This window comes from Brienomyrus brachyistius, chromosome 6 (genome assembly GCF_023856365.1).
Source record: "Brienomyrus brachyistius isolate T26 chromosome 6, BBRACH_0.4, whole genome shotgun sequence".
In the NCBI taxonomy this organism is placed as follows: domain Eukaryota; kingdom Metazoa; phylum Chordata; class Actinopteri; order Osteoglossiformes; family Mormyridae; genus Brienomyrus; species Brienomyrus brachyistius.
In genome coordinates this window covers 25,335,577-25,357,796 of record NC_064538.1, presented here as the reverse complement: position 1 = coordinate 25,357,796, position 22,220 = coordinate 25,335,577, and the positions used below count along the sequence as shown (strand labels likewise).

The 22,220-nt window shown below is 40.5% G+C and overlaps 1 protein-coding gene across 2 annotated transcripts in view; it reads left to right on the top strand.

Annotated features, from left to right (window-relative positions):
• The first annotated feature begins 776 nt into the window (after nt 1-776).
• The window catches only part of LOC125745413 (receptor-type tyrosine-protein phosphatase gamma-like), a 159,441-nt gene continuing 137,997 nt past the window's right edge, over nt 777-22,220 (top strand). For both annotated transcript variants that reach the window (XM_049018286.1, XM_049018287.1), the window contains exon 1: nt 777-1,264. In XM_049018286.1, coding sequence (XP_048874243.1) covers nt 1,180-1,264 — 85 coding nt within the window. In that variant the 5' untranslated portion in view covers nt 777-1,179. The remainder of the gene's footprint in view (nt 1,265-22,220) is intronic.

Genomic DNA, 22,220 nt, shown 5'->3' with positions numbered 1-22,220 from the left:
AAGTATTTTGTAGTTTCATAAAAGTCTCCATAGGTCAAAAACAAATTTAGCTACTTATGTGGTCATGTTATAAACAGTCATGTGCTCAGCCACGTACTAGCCAGTAATGTATATTTTTAGATATTTATATATCTGTATAGGCCTAGTGATATTTCGACTGAACATAAAATATTCTTGACAAGATTTTCTGCACCGAATTACTTACAGTGAAATGTGATAGAATTTATCTTCCATATCGATTTCTAATGTGCATAATGTTTACTGCCAAAACTACAAAGACTGAATGAATGGATGAAATAAACGGTCTGACAGAATAAATGGGGGATTGAATGAATGAGTGATCGATTGCATAAATAAAATGAACCCGCATATACCATATTTGTCCGACAGGTATAATGAGTCATAATGTAACCGAAGTAAAAATTCCAGAAACAAATTCGATCGGTACCAAAGCCACTGTGGTAAATTCTTATTGAATAAATCATGTAGAAGTATATTTTCACAGCTTCAGGATCATTCTAGGTTTTATGTTTCACTCCCCAAACCTTATGCTTAGTTATAATTGTTATTTATAGCTATTAATACATAATGCATTTCAGTTATAGATTCTCTACATGGCTGTAAAAATTAAATACAGCGCGTGTACACTCAGCAGCGTGCGGCTACCCTTATTCTTCGGCGCTAGGATCCCGGGGATGCGCTCCGATTCTCCATCCCCTCCCCTCCCCTTCATCTAGGATTTTTAAAGTCGCTGCCAGACCCGGGCTCACATGTTAGTTACTTCCTGGATGGAAGAATGGGAAGCTTCCAGCGCAGCTCTAACAATTCCCTTTCTGTTATTGCAAGAAGCGCTGCATCTCCGTCCTGCATAGACGAACACAGCTAAGCAGAGAACTGTCCTCTGCATCCCCGCTAAACGAACTGAAAGGGCTGTATGCACGATCGTGCCTGACATTTAATCTCCGAATTTGAAGGAACTGCTTGCATTAGGGAGATTTTGAGAAGAAAACTTGTTCATCTGCCGGTGATATTTAAAATATTTAACAAAACCGAAGCTTGTAACAAAGTTCATTACACTGACACGTGTTTACTTGTTTTGATTTTTAAAATTTCCTTTATCTAGTAATTTTTTTTACACTTTGTCAGCTGTTGCCTTTCACTCTCGATGAGTATTGTGACATGCGGAGACTACTGGAATCGTGTTGGTGGATCTCCTCTTTAATTTTCTCATCCTTCGTGCTCCTCAGGGCCGAATCTCATCCTGGTAAGTTTTGTGATTTACAGTTATATTACCCAAGGCTGCAGTATAATTCATTTTAAATGTCCCATTAAACTGAAATAGTTCACAACACGACATTTTAAAATTCAATTAACATAATAAAGCTATTCGTCAATCGTTTAATATTATTAATAACATACTTGAACCAAATCTGTTCACTAAAAAGGTGACTTTAGATAACTGCTTGTCTAACTGAAAAGAACATTTTAGTAATTTTATATATATATTTTAAATTCTAGATCGTATACTGCTAATAACAGTAATCACACTGGCTCCGTTAATTAATTTAAAATCCATGTCTAAGCCATAATTTGTTGGTGAAATGTTTAAGATAACGATGTAGTTTTCCTTGGTAGGATGTATTTATCATATGTTTCATTAGAAAGAATTTATGAAATCTTCTTTGACAGTTAAAACGCAAACAGTTACGCCAGATATTACATAAGTGATGACAGCGATGCTTCTAATGTAATTTTGAAGTAGCGTGTAATGTGCATGTTATTTAATATTTACATGAAAGTGACGTATAATAGCGAAATTCATATAAACATCGTCTAAAAATGTATACAAAAGACAAGTAAATGTGGGTTCGACTTGAACATTTCAGGTGCGCAGATATTCACGTTGTTTTAGGTGTCAGTTTCATAATATCAAACACCGTTTTCTTGCTCGTGTTCCGGACCTTTCGATGCCAAAAAACCTCAATGAATTCATTTGTTTTGGCGCAGTGCTTTTTGTAGCAGAATCCCGAGTAGATGATGCGCGATGAGTCGCGATTATGTTGCAATGGTGATTGTACTCGCCTCTCCACGTCTTGTATTCCGTCGGAAGAATAGGGACGTTTGCGGAGGAAATCGCGAACTCCGGAGCATTAGAGAAACGGAAGATGCACGTCTGCCTGTAATGTGTAAGTACAGAGATGACTGGAAGAAGGAAACTGATGGCTGGATATGGTTAATGTATGCATGAAAGCATGAAATAAATTAGGGTGACCTTGATTAAAGTATTGAAATATACCTTGAGGATATATATATATATATATATATATATATATATATATATATATATATATATATATATATATATATATTAGTATGTGTGTGTCACACACCTGTTGAAAGACTTCAGGTAAAATTAGGGCAGTGACAAGACAACAAATCTGATGGGTTAAGACCTTCCATGCTGAACTTCACACAGTAAGGCATTTGCCTTATGACTTGCTCGTTATTGCAGTTCATTTGTTGTATGGGAAGATCTGAATTTTGCTTAATAATTATAGTGTTATCCAGTATACAATGAGTGTAACTTTTACCAGCTGAATTTTTCTTAAAATAGCTTTCTCGTTCAGTCAAATGTTGGCACATTTTAAAGCAGGGCTTATTCTAAAAACTTTTTACTATGAAATTCTGTTTTGTGATATCTCGTTGTTATATTTTGTGATACAGAACTGGTCAGATTTTATCTGTTTTGAGGAGTAAGCATTATACCTTTTATGTTCTTTTCATTGATTTCTAAATCCATGCTAGATTCTAAGAAATTATATTACCCGAAAGAATGGGCCAAGGGTGAGACAATATACTCTGCAAATATTCAATGTACATTAAAAGTCAGCCATTTAAAACGAATGTAAAAATTATAGATATTATGCTCTCGTGCTAAGTTTAAAATATTCAACACATCTTTTATCGTGTCATTTATATGTATATATGTGTGTCACTTAAAACACCACATTTACTTGAAAGAACTCCGAATGAAACCAGGCTGATGCGATATTTTTCACATATTACTGCATCATTCAGATGCAGTCTTTAAAATGCAACCTTGCATCATTTGATCCTGAGATCAGACATTTTCCTAGTGTGTTAACTTGATTGGGCAAGGGACACGAGTTTAGGGTGCTTCTAGGAGAGGGTGGTTCGGCTTCAAGCTACCTGCCACGCTTCTGAGTATTGAATTTGTTTCCTGACCTTTCAGTCAGCCATCTCCGTCTTTCATCCTCTTCTGATCCTGCAGCGTAGCAGAGGAGCGATGAATCAAATCAGAGGGAGCACATGGGGGCACTTTACTGCCCCACGATATGTTGCGGCTGCCAGGCGCAGCCATGCCTGCAGCCCGCGTGGGCTTCATTACACCAGTGATTTATGCCCCAGGTACATGATGGTGTCAATAGAAGGACAGAGGTTATAACAGTCAAGGACTGGCCTGTGTTCCTGCCTGACATTGACATTGTTGTAGCTGGTGGGCTCAGTCAGGTGCAGAGATCATCAGGATGCCAACTTGTAGGACTTGCAGGAGTAACGAATGTCAAAGGACTTATGCGAACATCAGTCTTCCCCTTGTAGTTACAAGTTGCCTCTGATTGGAAACTGTATAAATTATGATTCCCGACTTTTGATTGCTGTCAGAAAAACACCGTGGATCATATATTGTGGAAGGCGACCCATTTTAACTGCTGTGTGTGTGGGACGTGCTGTCTTGGAGATCACAAAAACCAAGGATTATATAAGACTACAGTAATATTGTCAGTAAATACAAAGCCAATATTTTCTTTTGTCTGCCTTGTAAACAAGGTGTAGTAGGATGGCAAAAATGTCAAGCAAAAGAGCTTCGTATTGGCCTATAAGCAGTTTTGTTCTGTATTTTGATGCTATGAACTATTTGTACTTAATAGGGTCGTCAATATATTTCATAAAGTACACGAAAGTGTTTTAGGAGCTAAAACAATGACGTTTGTTTTGCTGGCAATTTTGTAAATGCATTATTTTTCCTTTTGATTTTTTTAATGCTGGCTTTTCCCTTCTCTGAGCATGTTATAGAAACGCTGCTGTGACTTTGTACAGTACAGCTACCCCCATTCTCTCTCAGTATCTTTGTTTGGCTGTCAAGGCTCTTCAGGTTATTCAGTCTCAGAATTACACCTGTTCACTGATATGTGGCCACAGGTCTGATTTCTCCTCCAATGCACAAAAGCCTAGTTTGCGGCTACCTGCATGGACCCCGTTCTCTGTGCTACCGCAGCCCCAGTTTCTCTCAGTATATTACTGTATGTATGCCGGGAATTTATATTGTATTTTTTGCTATGTATCAGGCTGCTGCAGTTCACTTATCTACCAGCAGGGTTTTCAGACCTGGGGTGGACACTTCCAAGCCCTCCTGGAATGGATGCTGAAACTGCTGTTAACAAAAAAAAATTTAAATACCATCCAGAGAATATGTATGAATCAGAATTCAGAACTACCCCCTGCCTCTTTTCTATATTTTCCATTAGATATGTCAGTGATATAAGAGAAAAACGATTACAGTATCAATATAGAACTTTTTAAACATCGAAGTGGGGTGCAGCCCACACCCAGCGCTGTCCCCTTCAGATACACAACAGCAAAAGTGAGCCGTGCAGAATGAAACATGCACTGAGAGCATTTCAAGGACCACTTGTGGAACAAAGGGTATTTGTTATGCATTCGTGATTCTCCTGCCTTTCTCATGGTACACTAATAATGTAGAAGAAAGCAACGCTATGCTAATTCAAAGATTGAGTGATCACAAAGTTAATGCAAGCAGAAATGCATTGTTCCTCCTCCCATGTTTTTTGATTCTTTTTTTTTTGACATGGGTACAGAGAGACAAGGTGAATGGCTGAAATTTACAAAGTAGTAACACTGATGCATTAAATTTAATGTAATAGACTGGTTCTCATTATAAAATATGAATTTTTGGATTCTGGGGTGGCATGGTGGTGCAGTGGTTAGCACTGTTGCCTCACACCTCTGGAACCTGGACTTGAGTCTCAGCCAGGGTCCCATGTGTGTGGAGTTTACATGTTCTCCCCATTGCCTCATTTCCACCAACACAGTGCCGGTGCTGGGCTGGTTCTCACTTGGTACCTTTTGAGAACCTGCATGCGTTTCCACTGGTTTTGAACAAGAACAGAACAGAAATGTCACGTAGGCAGAACTGAAAGTGAAGTAAAGGTTAATCTGTATTTCGTTTTTTTTTTCGATCTGTTTTGAAGTTTTTATAAGTTGCTGAATCAAAAAATAAAATTCAAATACAGGCACTGTCTCTATTGCCTGTACCCAGTTTTGTATCCATAAAGGCTGTATCCATCTGTATGTGTGAGTTTATTCTCGCTCGCTGTTTTACCGCTGGGTTTTAAAAAATTGCAAAATAAAAGTCTGCTAAAAACTGAACGTTGCAGTCCGCCTCATATTTTATTTATTTGACCTGCTATTTATGCTTTATTATTACATCTGTCCAGTAGATCAATCTTTCGTTTTTCACAGAATAAAAAAAAACAATCCAACGTTGCATTATTTATATGAATTTTAGTGTTTTTAGTGTTTTAGTGCAAGTTATATTCTATGAAAAATATCTAATTTTCAGAAAATACAGTCCATACAATTTTAAGCTATTTTACAACATTTTGTCCCCGTAAAGGCTCCCCTGTTTGTGTGCTTTAGTTTATTCTCGCTCACTGTTTTACTGTTTTGCTTTTAAGGATCACCCAATAATGCTGAAAAACTGAACTTTGCAGACTGCATTATTATGTCTTTGCCACTCTAGTATCACAGTATTTTATTTAATTGCAGCATAATTGTACTTTATTATTATTAATTGGTCAGCAGATAAATTTTTCGTAACATTATTCTGCTAATAAGTTGGCAAGTTGTTTGACTGGCAGTACCGGCAATATTAAACAAAACTATACGGGTTATGGATTGAATTTTCTAGGTATGCGGTAGGTTTGGACGTGATACTCCGTCTCACTTTCGGTGATGTTATGATGCCAAATTCTGTGCCTTTTCTGTAGTGACATACTGGAGCCGTTTTCTCTGACTGAGGGCAAGTTTTTTTGCAGTGGAAAAGTATGGAACTAGTTCCGAATTTGGAGAAAGTCCAGCACCGGCATCATGTTGGTGGCAACAAGGCACATATTGTCATGGGGTTTCCTCTGGGTACTCCGGTCCAAAAACATGCTAAGGTGAATTGGAGTAAAAAATTGCTTGTAGGATTGCATGTGTGAGTGATTGGCACGAGTGTGCCCTGTGATGGCTTAGCATATCATCCTGGGTTGTTCCCTGCCTTGCGCCTGTAGCCTCTGGGATAGGCTTCGGGTCTCCCGTGATCCTGAATAGGACAAGTGGTTACAGAATATGGATGGATGGTTGGATTAATCAATGTGCCCTCCCTGTGTCTAAAAGGAGACCATAAGCTATATGCAGTGTTGCTGCTCAGTGTTATGTCATTTTTGTATGTGAAATTACAGGCAAATAGAAAGATACAGGTGAAATTACCCATAAACCCCACCTTAACAAAAAATTATAACATGTTTCATTTTGTTATCAGTCTTGGTACCTTGTAGTGTGTTATTATGTTCCTGAAAGGCATTACAATGAACATACAGTGCCACAAATCTGAGACAAATTTCCCAAAATTCAATAATGGAAAAAAGGCTTTCATCAATCACAAGGATAGGCTTATACCCGGCACCGTCCCGTATACTTAACAATGTCTTTTAGAAAGTTTTCAGATCGTGAATGAAAAATAAACATTTTTGGTATTTTTTTTTAGATTGTATTATGATTCTGACATGTTTAAATTTGTTTAGCCTGAAGTATTATTTTGGTAAAAAGAGTAGCGATTGGGGTGAGTACTCAGTTTGTGCTGGTTCTCCTGGTTTGTACTGTTCACATAGATACTTCGTAGTATTTGGTATCTAGTGAAAAGATTTTTTGAAGTATCTGATTGCAAAGTTTTGATCTGTTTTCATGTTTTACTCCAAAAATGCTACAGAATAGTTAAAACAATTATACTTTTCATTAATAAATGAATCTTTATCACAGAGTGTAAGATAAATCTCCCTCCCATATTTTTTATTCTATTTAAATAATTTAATTTATGACATGGAAAAAATGTCTTCAACTGGTAATCAATATTTCAGTATTAATATAGGTTACACCTGGCACTTAGTGTTTGTCTAACAGAAAACAAGGGCTGATAATCACAGGACAAGGTGCTCAATGCTGGAATATGTTTTATTCCCTCTAGCATTTATTACACTTCCTGCTGCGGATGTTACCTTGATTCTTTGCATCTTAACAATTTTCACAGCTTAGTGTCATGTTAATTTTGGGGTGTTTGTGTCTGCATTGATCTGTTAGGGCTGAAACCAGAACCTTATGACGGTAAACTCTGAAAATAATATAATTTTAAAAGACTCAATTTTTATAAATGGAAGATTTCGAACGCTAGGATCATTTGCACGATAGTTAAAGTGCGTGCGCACCACCAGAGGGAGTATGATAAACAATAGCATGAACTGGACAGTATTTTGAATTAATAGATAAAAGCATCGTAGGATAGTCAAATAGTTACTTTACGCTGCTGGTTCATAGTCAGGAATGTTTAGCACAGTATGCTTCAAGCAGTATTTTTGTGTTGATTTATTTGGTTAAATTTCACATTTAATCAACTGTTTTATCATTGACTAAGCTACCTGAAGTTTTTAATGCCTTGTAACCCCTGTCTGGCTGACATTCTCCATCATTCAGCTGCGTCCCTGAAGATAAGGATGACGTTCATCTTAGTTTTCAGTTTTAGCTAACTACATCTTGTCATTCAGCTATGTCACCTTCAGCCAAATAATTTACGTCACAAAACCCAGGACTTCAGTGAAGGATTTCAGTGCCGCATGTGCTTCTCACAGCTTTCAAAATGTGCTTCTCTGCGGTTTGGCGATGTGTGGCTTTAACTAAAGCGGCAAGCAGGAGAAATCCAATTCCTAGTCTTTGTTGTTTTCCTGCTCTCTCGGATTTGCTGGTTGATATCACTTTGGGTCAAATCCAGATCCAGAGCAATGTTTAAAAATCAGATTTTTTTTTTCCTTTGTTGGCCCTGTTGGGGAGGGAGAAATTCCCACAGATTGTGTCCCTGGGTACTCTACTCTGAGCGCTTGCACGAGCTGTATCCCACTGGGCTAGCTTCTGTGTGGGTACCCACTTTGTTTCCCAAGCATAAAATAACCACATGGCAAGAAGCAGCCTGTCACAGAGTCAGATGCTGGGGATTGAAGGATATCCTCATTAAATTCTTACAGCGTGGTTGTCTTTCTACTCCCAGGCTGCTCCGTAAGGTGGCACTGGGATTGGGGCTGGCAGACGCTGCTTGAGACAAGTTTGCCTTTCACCAGGGAGGCCCTTTAAGCTGTAATGCCCCATCTGCTAATAAATTGACGCTATTTATTCTTGATCACGAGTCCACTCTGCTGAATAAATAAAACTGGTCCACAAAACAGTTGCCAGTTGGATATTGAATTCTGAGCTGGGATATTTGGGTGGCGGTGGTGATGAAGTCAGTTATCCCTGAAAGAACTGCAGCCCTGTAACTTGCTAAGTCTTGTGATGCGGTACCTTCGTTCTGCTTCATCCATTTTCTTACTTGATTTTAGTCGTCAGTGCCTTAATACTTAGTGAAATAGATGGGCACATTGTTTAAAAGGAACCCAGCTTTGGATAATAATGTGTTTTGGTCCTTCTAGCTGAAACTTTAAAGCTTCCGAGGCAGAACATAATACAGGCAGATTGGAGTCCTGTGGCTTTTCTGCTGCGGCGTTTTAATGTTTCACATCCGTCGCCTCTGTTCTCTTCAATGTACAAGAAGAGAATTTTACTTAAAAAAAAATTATATTGTTACAAGAAATCCTGAAACACAATGATGGGAGGCAGTAAGTTGAAGCATGTGAATGAAGGGCCTGGAGCTCAGGAGAGAGGAGATGTGAAGAGAGGGGGACCTGGTGCCTGACCCCTGAACAGGCGCCGCCAGCGGCTTCCCTGTCAGTTATGCATGTTATTGCTCTGTTCTTCATATTGTGGCCATTATTAAAAATAATCAGCGCTGCATCATGGAACTGATGAAAGGCCTTGGTACTGATGCACTGTTCTTACGCCATCACAGAACCATCTGTGCCAAGTGCACGTTCTTCCGTTTGTTGATAAACGTCGACCTTTTTAAGGTGAGTTCCTATTTCAGGCTTTCTGGAAACTGCTTGGTACTGATGCTACGGGCATTCCCTGTTATCTTCCGTGGTTTTCTCTTATCCAGCAGAGGGTGGGGTGATCAGACAAAAAACGATTTTGGATCTCTCCATTTCTGCCATTTTCTCCCCCCCCCCCCCCCCCTCCCCAATCCAATTTCCTGACAAATTAGCTGGAAGCATTTCACTCCCCAAAATGAACTGTTAGACAGATGGGCTGGGTGATCTTGCCCTGGGTGTCCCATCTCCTGCCATTCCCTCCCTCCCTGACTGTGGAGATGGATCCGAGGAGGACTGGTGGAATCGCAAAGAACGGCTTTAATTCCGGCCCATTTCAGCCCCCTGCCCGCCGCTTTCCAGGGGCAGCATTTCGGGTTCTGCGGAACTGTGCCACAGCTGGATCTAGGATCCCAAGTCCACCTTTCCAGTCGCTGGGATAGGCAGAAGATGAGAGGGCTGTTTCATACAGTATTTATTTGATTAGCAGGTGTGCATTTTCGTAGTGCACTGGGATATTTCCTATAGCACTTTAAGATGAGATGATGAGAAGTTAAATACTAGAGGAGAGCACCAGTCACATGTCCATCCCCAGCAGCTTCTTTTGTTCTCCCGAGCTGTGCTTCTGTGCTTATCCATACAGTCAGGAGTAAGTTCTTCATAAAATTCTTTATCTACGTTTGTGACGGGAGATCTCACCTGTGCGTGTCAGTACCTTCATCTTCAACCCCTCGGTGGGATGTAGCCCTAATGCCCACCGTGCTCCTGTCAGGGGTGGCTGATGACAGGTGCAACCTCAGTGCCACATTTAATCTGGAAAATGTCCACGCACGGCTTGTATTGACTTCATCTGTTGTTGCATCATCTGCACGTCCTCTTGCGTTCACCCTGCTCTGACTCCTGGCATACCTTTCGTGATTGGTGTCAGACATATACATACCAGTGTGCTTTTGACAACTAAAAGGATGTATCTGCTTTAGAACAAGTGATTGCTCATGTTACTGCAAGCACGTGGCAGGATGCATGCACTGATTGCTATTTGTGGCTCTTTGCAACTGAATGCATCTTATTGTTGTTCCAGTGTTATTGTTCCTGAATAAGTCAATTTCATCCGATCTGAATGAGGTTAGCACAGGCTACGCTGCCAGCATGTTGTAAGTACAGTTCCGCTTTGCTGTTGGTAAGGAAGGTGTATGCAGTGACTGCAGCCCTGTTTCATATCTCACTAAGAGAGATTTAAGACTGAGTGTTGTGATGTTTGTACTTCTAATGTGAATAACCGTATTCCAAATGTCTGCAGGCCCATTCCGATGCTCAGATGCTGCTGTTTATTTGCGTCCTAAGCTGTTAAACCTCTGGCGCAATTACATTTAGAGCACATAGCCTCGCAATCTGCCCCCAGCCTTGTGGACCAGGTATGACAAAAAAGCACTTATTTCTTCCACTCTGGATGGCATAGCGCCGTTAAATACGGACACAGCATGGCTGGCTGCAAGATGCGGTCTCCCCGGGGTATCGTCTTGGCATTGTTCTCCATGGAAGCTGCATTTTTTTGACATATAGCCATTAGATTATACAAAAAGAAAATTCTAACCTCGTAGCTTAAATATGGCTCCATTGCCTTTTGTGTTAAAGTGAGTGGAGAACATCTGAACAATTATTACTGCATGCAACCGCCCCCCCCCCCCCCCAACCCATTCACGCCCTTCATGGCTTTCATCAGCCCTCAAACATCACTTTCATTTATCAGAAAGGATTTTCATGGGAGCAAAGTCATGTAATATCACAGAGTTGCATGCCTTGCTGTAATAAGACACCTTTTCATTTTACATGCATGGGGCTGGTTGTGGTCAGCTCGGAATGGGACAGTGAATTGGAGCAACCTGGGTCCCTCTCCAGCTCTGCAAAGATAGTTCAGTAACAGGGTTGCATACACAATGGAAGTCTGTGTGGCCCCACTGAAGGCAGCAGATGGCTGGTAACGGAATATCATTAAGTTTCCACTTCGGCTTGGCCTTGCAGCCAAATAAAAATATAAGACTTGAGCGTCGGCAGTAATGGAATTCTGTGACCATGTTACCTGGGAAAACAGCCCTGTAAAGGAAGCTACCTTGAAAGGCGTTTCACAGAAGGTTTTTTTTTCCCCTCCGTTATGTGTGTTTCAATTGTTTGAGGGTAGAAATGGCAAAATAAATAGTATATTAATAGTATACAATAGTATATAAATGTGGCATTTGGGGTCTTTGAGCAGTTTGAAATGTGATGACAGTACTCCAGGGATGATAATTAAATGGATATATATCAGTACAGTACATAGGCTGGATATTATAGCAGGCACATGTCTGTGTTTTTGTTTTGTGGCAGAAGGATAGCGTTAATGACGCTGGGCTGTTGGTCGACGTTTCGTGCCCATGGCGTCAGGTGCTGTCATGGTCCAGCTAATTGGACTGTGACCCATCATTTACCGGGAGCCTCATTGCTATTGTAACCTTGATCCTCCACATTTGCTGTTATGACAGGGTAGATTTTGGTTTTTTTTTTCTTCCTCACCTCCTCCCTCTACCTCCCTCCCCATCATGAGACCTCAGGTTAATGTTCTGGCACCTTTTATGACAGAAAGGCCATCCAGCTGGACTGTCAAACCAGTCTCTGATGCCATACATTAATTAGTCAGACCCTAAATTATTAGCAAGAGAGCCTTTGGCAGCCCTGCCAAACGACATGCTGTATGCCAGCAGCAACATTTAAAAGGCTTTGCGCTCCCTCTTGCCATTAACTCAGTGGTGTGCAATTTATGCACCCCCCCCCCCTCAAGTATGAACTACAAACCTCTCCTTGCTTCAGCATCAAAAAGTTTTCACCTGAAACTTATGGAAAATAAGGTAACAAGATGCAGCACCAGGATTAATTGCACCTGTGTGACTTACTCAGTACAGTTGCTTGCAAAGACGACATGACTTTATATGACGATATGGAGATACCCACACATCCTAACCAAGCAAGAGACGCAGAAGCTTGGGTCAATGAATTAATACCAAGGTGACGTGCTGCTTTTCCACTTCTATGAACCCTTCTGATATTGGGGGGGGGGGGAATCCAATTTGTGAACTACTTGCTTTATGGTGACCTGGATAGAGTATAGAGTAAGTTCAATTAGCATTGCTCACAGCAGAGCGGAATAAATACAGCCACTGTGCACCATCCTTCCTGGCTGACGCCGATGTTCACGGAGTGCCCAAGCCAGAGGAGACACTGCCAGTTCCTGGGGACTGGCCCTCGTCCATCGGGAGAAGCAGGTGAGATCATTTTTGGCATGGCAAATTTTATTTTTGTAGATGGCTACTTCTTAGCATTGTAGCTGTGGGAGTCTGTTGCCCACTGTCGTTATATTCGCTGGACAATTGCTGATGCAAGAGCTGCGTGTTTTGAAGGGTCACTCTTGTCATGTAAATCTGCACTGCTTCTCTTTAATTATGAGATTGAGTTTGATTTCTTTCTTTAACATTGATTTTGTAAAGGCGTAAGTGTTAGTCGAACAATGCTTTTGTAGTGTCCTTTTAATTACATTGGAAAAGTGTTAACTGTTCTATTGCATTATGCCCTAGTGACAAGTACCCATGTCTATTTTAAGAATTAGTTAAATACTGGTGTGGATGAGATTCACACACACACACACACACACATACACACACACACACACACACACACATATACACACACACACACACATATACACATATACACACACACACACACACACATATACACATATACACACACACACACACACACACATATACACATATACACACACACACACACACATACATATATATATATATATATATATATATATATATATATATATATATATATATATATATATATATATATATATATATATATATTATGAACGTTGCCAAAGGAGACGCTTGGCCAGCCTCTTCTCATGAACCTCAGGGCAGAACATGTTAACATGTTTCTAGGCTTCAGTCATAGCTCTGCGACCCAGATACCTCAAATATCCTTTTAGAAAATTGTCTTTTTGGGTTTTTTCTGTGGTGTTCCAGGAAGATATATATCAAAACCTGCATTAGACATCTATCCTCATTTACTAAAGTTGTTCAAGCTATTACGGAATAATATACAACTGTACCATTTGCCCAAATATTTATTTTTTTGTAATCTGCTTATTAAAATATATAGTGACTTATAAAAATGTCCAGGCCTGTTCAAATTCTGGGAAGGTCCACATAAAATTATGTAATATTTTAATTATGTATACTTTATTGCAATTGCTGCAAACAAATATGTACAATTACTACAAGTATTTTCAACCTTAACACTTAAGAGATTCTTGTCTAGTGTATTTTTTGATCGTATTTTATGGTGACCTTACCTGCAGTACCTGTATGTTGTTTTTGAGGGTCATATATTAACAGCGCCATCAGTCTGTAGCATTTCAATAAGATTCATATTAGGAATTTTGTGCCATTTAGTTTCTTATTTTTAAGCCATTTTGGTGAAGTTTTGGCCTTGTGCTGCAGGGCATTGTCCTGCTACAAAAGAATTTTCTCCATCATTTAGTCCAAAAAGAAATGGTTCATTCTCTGTTTGCTTGTACTTTGCTCTCATATTTGCTTGTCCAGGTTCCATTTTCCTCAGTATTTCCAGTCTCTGCTGAACAGAAGCATTGTCATGGTGTTACACTGGATCTGTGCCCCAACGTAGCATTTAGACCAAAAGTTGGGTGTCATCTGTCCACGACACCCTTACTGCATTATCCAGGTGCTTTGTTGTAAATACCACTGCTTTGAGATGACTTGCTTTTTGCAGTGTCTTTCATATTGCCAGTCGGCCATATTGGCTTCTTTTGTGAAGTGTTTTGGGTACCGTTGACTGATCCATGGTTCCTCCTATCTTAACTACTGAGCTTCCTTGATCTTTTATGGTTATTGACCTTAGAGTAGCATCTCTCAACAGCTAATACTTTAGCTGGGCACTTAGGTTTGAGTGTTTTTTTTTTTTTGTATTCTTCTTGACTATGTTTTGTAGAGATTTTTTTCAATGAGGTCTTCCAAAATGGTATAATATTCATTATCTAACAGAAAAGTATATATATTTGAATAACCTAAGGTGGAATTCATCCCAGGAAGCTAAGAGCAGAAGGCAGTGATGACAGTCTGCCACAGATAAATAAATAAAAAAATATCAAATACCTATATATTGCATGAAGTATGTTAAACAGGTTGTGCTCTAAGAAAGGTTATTCTAAACTGTCAAGACCTGTCAAGTAAAAAGAAAAAATGAACATTTTCATTGAGAACTGCCATTCACTTTGTGTTGGCTCCATTTTCTGGTTGCTTTCTGTTTGCTTGTAGCATCACTGTTATTTTTGCTGTAGAGAGCTTTGTCCTGTTTTATGTTTCATCCTGCTATTAATAAAGCACCTTTTGTTCCCCCCCCCATGCTGTTCAAATTCAAACTGCCTTTTTTTCTCCCCCTGTGGCTGCCCCTAGCTCACAAATGGCCACTGCATTTTTATGATAGTAGACTAAGTTACCAACAGGGACTAATTCAAATCTGTCAGCATATTGCAAATGTACAGTAAACTTAAAGCAAGGTAGCATAGATGCACAACACTGATAATTTGCTTCAGTTTCCTTCACCGCTTGGGACATAATGTGAAAATGTATATTGGATGTCATAATCAACTGGGGGTAGAAGGTACCCTGTTCTAAAAATTGAGAGCAAATGAAATCCAGTTTCTGCTGGAAGGAATGGAAACGCTACTGCAGTGATAGAAATATTTTTCCCGGTTGGACCTATTTTTTATTTTTTTTTATCCTTCGTTTTTCAGTTCCCGGTGGATCCAAAGCTGCTGGAATCCACGTTGAGCAAGTAGATAGAGGGCGATTCTGTGTTTTCCCCTAACTGGGATTTGATGGTGTGCAGGGGGGTTTGCTTCTCTTGCTGTTTTTAGAGAGCTGGAATCAGCAAACAGTGTCCTCTATTTGAGAGACATCGCTGCTGATAGATACGGCACGTCGACTGCTTTGCTTACAAGATATGCTTTTTGTTCTCCATTACACTCTGAGCTCAGAAGCTCGTGCAGCTTGAGGAAAAGTCAGTCAGAAGACATCGTTTTCACTGTCACTTGTGCTTCAGTACCTTGTCATGTACACCGTGTATAATATGATATATGCTCTTGTTGCTGACACACTGTTGTCTTCAAGATGGAAGCTTCCTGTTAAGAAGATGCTCTGTACTGAAAATGCGCGCACACACACATCTACCAATATATACCCAAAGACCTGTATTAGTTTACTGTTTATTGAGGAGAAATTCATAGAAGAGAGTAGTTGAAGTGGAAAAGGGGGGAGGGGTGTTAAATCTTTTAACAAATGTTTAATGTGTGATTAAACTTATTAGAGTCACAGTAATAGAAGGCAGTGCATTGCAGTAGGATTCAGATGATTCTTTAGGAAAGAAGGAAAAGGACAAGATAACATCTCTGTTCCCTGTGCTGGGATCATGTGGGGTTTCCAGTCAGTTCATGGCACACTTCTGTAGGTCGTTGCCCTTAGGGAAGCATGCTGAAATGTGCTCTGAAGCAGTGCTCTCCTGGCTACGAGGAACTACTTACAAAATGAAAGGAGCCAAATGAGGATGCAGTTGGGCCCGTGTCGAATTTGCAGCTCTACTGTGAGCTGACCTGGGTTTTCTTCCCTGTCCCAAGGACTCCCAGCGCAGTTTGAGTGGCGGCTCTAATTGACCACTTTCAGTGTTTTTTTTTTTTTTGTCCACCTGGGCGTATGCTGGTTTGGTGGCCTCTGTTCCTTTTTTTGTTCCTCTGTGTCTTAAAAAACATTTTTATGAGAAGAAGCAGATTTACAGCTGTGCTCTATGCATTTAAGCTGAAGGTATTGTTTCATGTTGATTCATATAAAAATGATATAAAAATGACAATCATGGGATTTTTTAAAAGTTTGGGACGCGCTGTTTTGCTGTGTTGGAGGTGTGAGACTGGAAAAATTATCTGTGTCTTTCAGTGGTTAACATTTCTCTGGATGCCAAATGAGATGGGAGTCTGGATTCCTCTCAGTGTTTCTCTCTTCTGGCGAGGCAGTTTGAGCTTTACTTACTGCAATGAAATGCACATCGTCTTTATGTTTGTACCAATCATACTGTATGCAGATTCTGCTTTTTTCATAATGCAACACCTAGGAAAGGCAAGGTTCCGGTGCTACTTGGTCTTATTGAATCTTACTAATGCTACAGGCTGGGAAATGGCTTTTTTGGACAGTTAATGAAGTTGCCTAAATGGATTAGCACAGGCTATTTATGTGGAAGTTGAGCATCTTGATTGGCAGGTGATGCATTCATTCAGGTAACTGTAGGCTTCATGCAAAATTTTCTTTCTTTCTTTCTTTCTTTCTTTCTTTCTTTCTTTCTTTCTTTCACACCCTGTTAGCCTTTTTTCCTTACATTTCTTAAAAAAAATCAATGTCTTCATACCGTTACAGCGACTAGATTGGATTTAAAGATTTTAGGCTGCGCATGTTCGGCTGGGTATTCGACAGGCTGCGGCATGTTGTTTTAAAAAAGCTTTGAGGAGACCCAGTTCACAGCTTTATTCCATTCCATTACAGTCTTTCTGCTTCTTCTGCGATGTATTGATCATTATGTAACATCAAAGGCTAACTGAGGCATGCCTAGACGTGGAGCTTGCTCTTGGTATTCGGTCAGTAAAACAATGAGGGCAAATGAGTGTGTCAAAAAACTGGATGCAGCAAAACAAAAATGCTGAAACCTGCAGATGCATATAACTCAATGAATTAACCATGTCATAGGTAAAGTAACTGCCGCCACCCCAAAAGCTTTCTCTGAATATTGCACATACTACAGATGTATGTCTGTTTTATCTTTATTAGCTTAAGCTGCAGTTTGTGCTTGTCCTGAAATATCTATTTGTGTTCTCCATATACAGTGTAATTCTGTGTGTTCGCTGTACTTCCAACCCATCAGGCTACACAAATTCAATGCCAATGAACCCAAGGTGTGATGCAACTTTGCTTGCAGACTCCAGATGCATAGCAAGCAATGTTATGTTGGAACAGTAAATTGCTGTGATCAAAGTCTTTTAAGAAACCGTTTAAATGTATGCCCACTGCTTGAAGTGCTTCTTTGTCAGGCAATGCAAGTTCCTTTCTGATGACAGGTGAGCAGGAGAGTGGAGCATAAAAGCATTTATTTTATTAACTTTGCATGGCTTTTCTGACTAAGATACACTGTCAGGGTTGCCAAGTCATGAATTATGCTTTACAAAATTATCTGAATATCGATCACTTGAGTTTCTTGTTTCTAATTTGCAAGCAAGAAATCATAACTCTTGTTGATAATCTTAGCCACTAACATTAGACCTTGCGCACTATTTTAATTCTCTCAGTATGAATAAAACTCTCCCCTCCCAATAAATCTTCAGTATAGCAGTGTAATTTATGCGTGCTGTATTTTTGTAGGCCTAATAGCTGATGGGACAGGATACAATGCAGTAAATAGTCTGCTGCCGATTTGATAAGTAGCTCTTTTTCTTGAGTGTAAATGCACAGACTGAAGTGCTTCGCAATTAAGAAGCATAAGACGCATGACCTGTAATCAAACATTTTGCATATGATTAATCTTGTTAATTAGCCCACTGAAAGTCTGATAGCCCTAATCAGCAAGTGGCCAGCCCAGTTTCCTCTATAAATCCATCCTGTTGACTTTGCAATGGCTGCAGTACCCAGATGCAGTAAATGTAAAGCTAATAGCCCAATTACCAGGGCGTACTTTGCACAGATGTCTGCCGGAGATTACGCTGTATTCGGAGCAGTGTCTGGGACTGCGCACGTGGAATCTTTTTGGTGACCTCTGCAGGAATGATTGCCCAAGTTTGTGTTTTTCATCATGCTGTAGTACGTAATGCAGCCTGGATTACTGCAGTCAACTTTAATGAAAATTTCTCACACTCAAAAAGAGCCAATACTGTTTGCTATATAAATAGCACAGGTCATGCATGGTCCTTCCTTTCACAGTGATTGGTCATTTACTAGTGGACTCATTTGCTTATCATTTGCAGAGCGGACAGATGTAATGTACACAGCTTCCTTTTAGCGAGTCTCATTTTCCCTAATATCCCAGGCTCACATGCTCTGTATAATTTTATGAACCTAAGCTGGGATGGGGGGCACGCTAAAACTAAATTAACAGCACATCAAGCTGGAGTGTAGAATTTGGCTAGCTTTCAGTTTTTACTTTTTTTCTTTTATTTTTGCCCTTTCTTTCCGTTTATGTGATGTTGTGATTTCACAGTGTCTCCCTACTCACAATGGGTCCTTTTTTTACCTCATTATCAAAAACAGATCAGGAACTCTTCTTCATAATGCTGCCTCATGAATAGCATTACTCTGATGGCTGTATGTGTTTTTTGGTTTTGATATTTGTAATCGCAGTAAGGTGAAAATTTGACACACAGAGCTTCTAGACCTCTCATCAGTTCTTTTCTCACTATAATAGAAAGATATTTATATCAATTGGTGTTTTTTTTCTTCTTTTTTGTAATGTTATCTTTTACATGATGCCAGGAGTGGAGCTTATGATTCACCATCTGAATCTTAAGCTTTTATCTGAGATGATTCACCTGATGACTGGAGGGCATCAGCAGTGAAATTTGACAACCCCAAACTGTGACAGATGCTTGCATCTAATGTTTTGCCTCGCTGTTGTCAAGATGCATCTCATCTGAATGAAGTAACCTTCCTAATTGAGCCCTGAGTGTGGTTAATGTGAACATTTATCTGTTTAACTATTTCTTTCTCTCACCAAAAAGTGTGAGTCTCTGTCAGCAAGTATTTCTTTACCCCTCATGGCTGCAAAATCATGATTTTTGTATTTCAGGGAGAATATTGTCAGTAATTTAAAAATTACTGAAATTACGGAAATAATTGTAATGTCAGGTTTTTGCAGTTTATGAAGTTCTTTTGTAGATTTAGTGGAGTATCCACTAGCTGGTGCTAATGATTTACCTGCCAAGGTTACACTCTATGACCACATGGTACACCCAGAAAAGTGTAAAGTAAAATTTTGCAGCTTGGACCGAGCTCCTGAGTTTCTATATAAGTTATAGCATTTTGGTTACTGATTCCCCGTTGAAACGTCTTCTTGAGATTCTCTTTCGGGCATTTTTATCATCTAAAATGTCTTTATTTATGACTTTCAGTTTTGATTTTATCTGCGTTTTGCTCATCTTGAATCCTGCCCATGTCAGTCTATTTACAGCTACTCCTGGGTAGCTTTGCTTTCTTTACCCTTTTAAGAGCAGTGAAAAGTGCTCTTGAGTGCATTTTTGAAGGCCCATAGGGTTATGTTAGTCAGCTAAATCCTGGCAGTTGTGTTACCTTGTGGGGCAGTTGGTGGGAATCAGCAGTCACTATAGGCAGAAGGCTCAACACCGAGGGGATCAAGAATGCAGCCTTGGAGTGTCACCACGTCACAGTAATGTTTCTGTGTTCAACACTGTATGCATGCTACACTTCAGCCATAACTTTTATTAAAACAATTTTACCCTTAATTAGGGCTGTAGTACACCTAAAATATTAACGAGGCATTTTATGACGCCCAACAGTTAATAATCGGTATAAATTCAGCATATCATTATGTTTAATAAACGTGTCAGATTTTAAACTGCAAAAAGTACCGGCACACCACCGATGCTTTTCACCTTGTTTATGCAGAAGATCTCCTCTTTTAAAAGATATCGTGGCTGCTGAGTTGCTCCTTTCTTCACCGCCACTTCAGTGCATATCGCCCTGAATTATGTGGTCTGCCCCTCTAACCGAATTTAATAAACATAAAGATATGGGAAGTTTATACAAATTACTAACTTTTAGGTGTCACGAAACACATCTCATCAATATTTTAGTGGTAATACTAATCTGCTTAACATATTGTGGGCATAAATAAACATTTGTATGGTACCGCAAAGCTGGCTTCCACCCAGATGTTTTGCCTGTCATCCGAAGCCCTGGTGATTAATGCACATGTGCAATATAATATCAATATGATCTCACCCAGCCCTACCCTGAATTAAATTTAAGGTAAAAGATTTTGACAAATATTTTCATATCCATAATACCCAGAAAAAAATGTGATTTACTAGTTATATGTTCTCTGAGCTCTAAATCCTGGTGTAACTGATCACATGATCTATCATAGGTTGGAAGCTCACCTTTAATTAGCTGTAGGTTTTGCTTCATGGAGCAGGTCAGTGGAATGATTGCCAGAGAAAAAGTGATGACAGGACAAGGTTTGTCATCTACTGTAAGCTTCCTCCAGAACTAAAATCCCTCTTAGCCTTGTGTCAACTGCTAATAATGGAAAAGCTTGCTTGTGCTAAAATTTGTAGGTGAGCAGAATAGAATAGCTGGATAAGAGCTGTTTTATGGAATTTGGTTTCCTGTCGCAGAAGGTGTTTGATTAAGCATAACGCCTGTAGAGCAGCAGAAGTTATTATGGGTTGTTACATAGGTTTAACCCATCCATCCATCCATCATCTACTGCTTTTCCGGGTTGGGTTGCGGGGGGCAGCAGTCTAAGCCGGGAAACCCAGACTTCCTTCTTCCTGGCCACTTCATCCTGCTCCTCTGGGGGAATTCCAAGGCGTTCCCAGGCCAGCCGGGAGACATAGTCTCTCCAGCGTGTCCTAGGTCTTCCTCGGGGCCTCCTCCCAGTGGGACATGCCCGGAACACCTCAGCAGGGAGGTGTCCAGGAGCCATCCTAAGCAGATGCCCGAGCCACCTCATCTGGCTCCTCTCGATGCGGAGAAGCAGCGGCTCTACTCTGGATCCCTCCCAAATGACTGAGCTTTTCACCTCTCTAAAGGAGAGCCCAGTCACTCTGAGGAGGAAACCCATTTCAGCCGCATGTATTTGCGACCTTGTTCTATCACTACCCACAGTTCATGACCATAGGTGAGGGTAGGAACGTAGAACGACTGGTAAATCGAGAGCTTTGCCTTTTGGCTCAGCTCTTTCTTTACCATGACAGATCAATGCAACACCCGCATCACTGCTGACGCCGCACCGATCCGCCTGTCGATCTCCTGCTCCATCCTTCCCTCACTCGTGAACAAGACCCCAAGATACTTAAACTCCTCCCCTTGGGGAAGGACCCCTGACCCAGAGAGAGCATTCCACACTTTTCCAGCTGAGGACCATAATCTCGGATTTGGAGGTGCTGATTTTCATCCCAGCCGCTTCACACTCAGCTGCAAACTGCTCTAATGAGAACCGAAGGTCACGGTCTGATGAGGCCCACAGAACCACATCATCTGCAAAAAGCAGAGACCTAATCCTGAGGTCACCAAACTGGACTCCCTCAATGCCCTGGCTGCGCCTAAAAATTCTGTCCATAAAAGTTATGAACAGAATTGTTGATAAAGGGCAGCCCTGGTGGAGTCCAACCCACACCAGAAACAAGTCCAACTTACTGCTAATAATCAAGCTCTGGCACCGGTCATACAGGGACCGAACAGCCCTTATAAGGTATCCCGGCACCCCGTACTCCCGGATCACTCCCCACAGGACTCCCCGAGGGACACGGTCGAATGTCTTCTCCATGTCCACAAAGCACATGTAGACTGGTTGGGCAAACTTCCATGCACCCTCCAGGACCCTGCTGAAAGTATAGAGCTGGTCCACTGTTCCACGGCCAGAGCGAAAACCACACTGCTCCTCCTGAATCCGAGGTTCAACTGTCCCTCGACCCTCCTTGACCCTCCTCTCCAGCACCCCTGAATAGGCTTTACCAGAGAGGTTGAGGAGTGTGATCCCCCTATAGTTGAAACACACTCTCCAGTTCCCCTTCTTTAA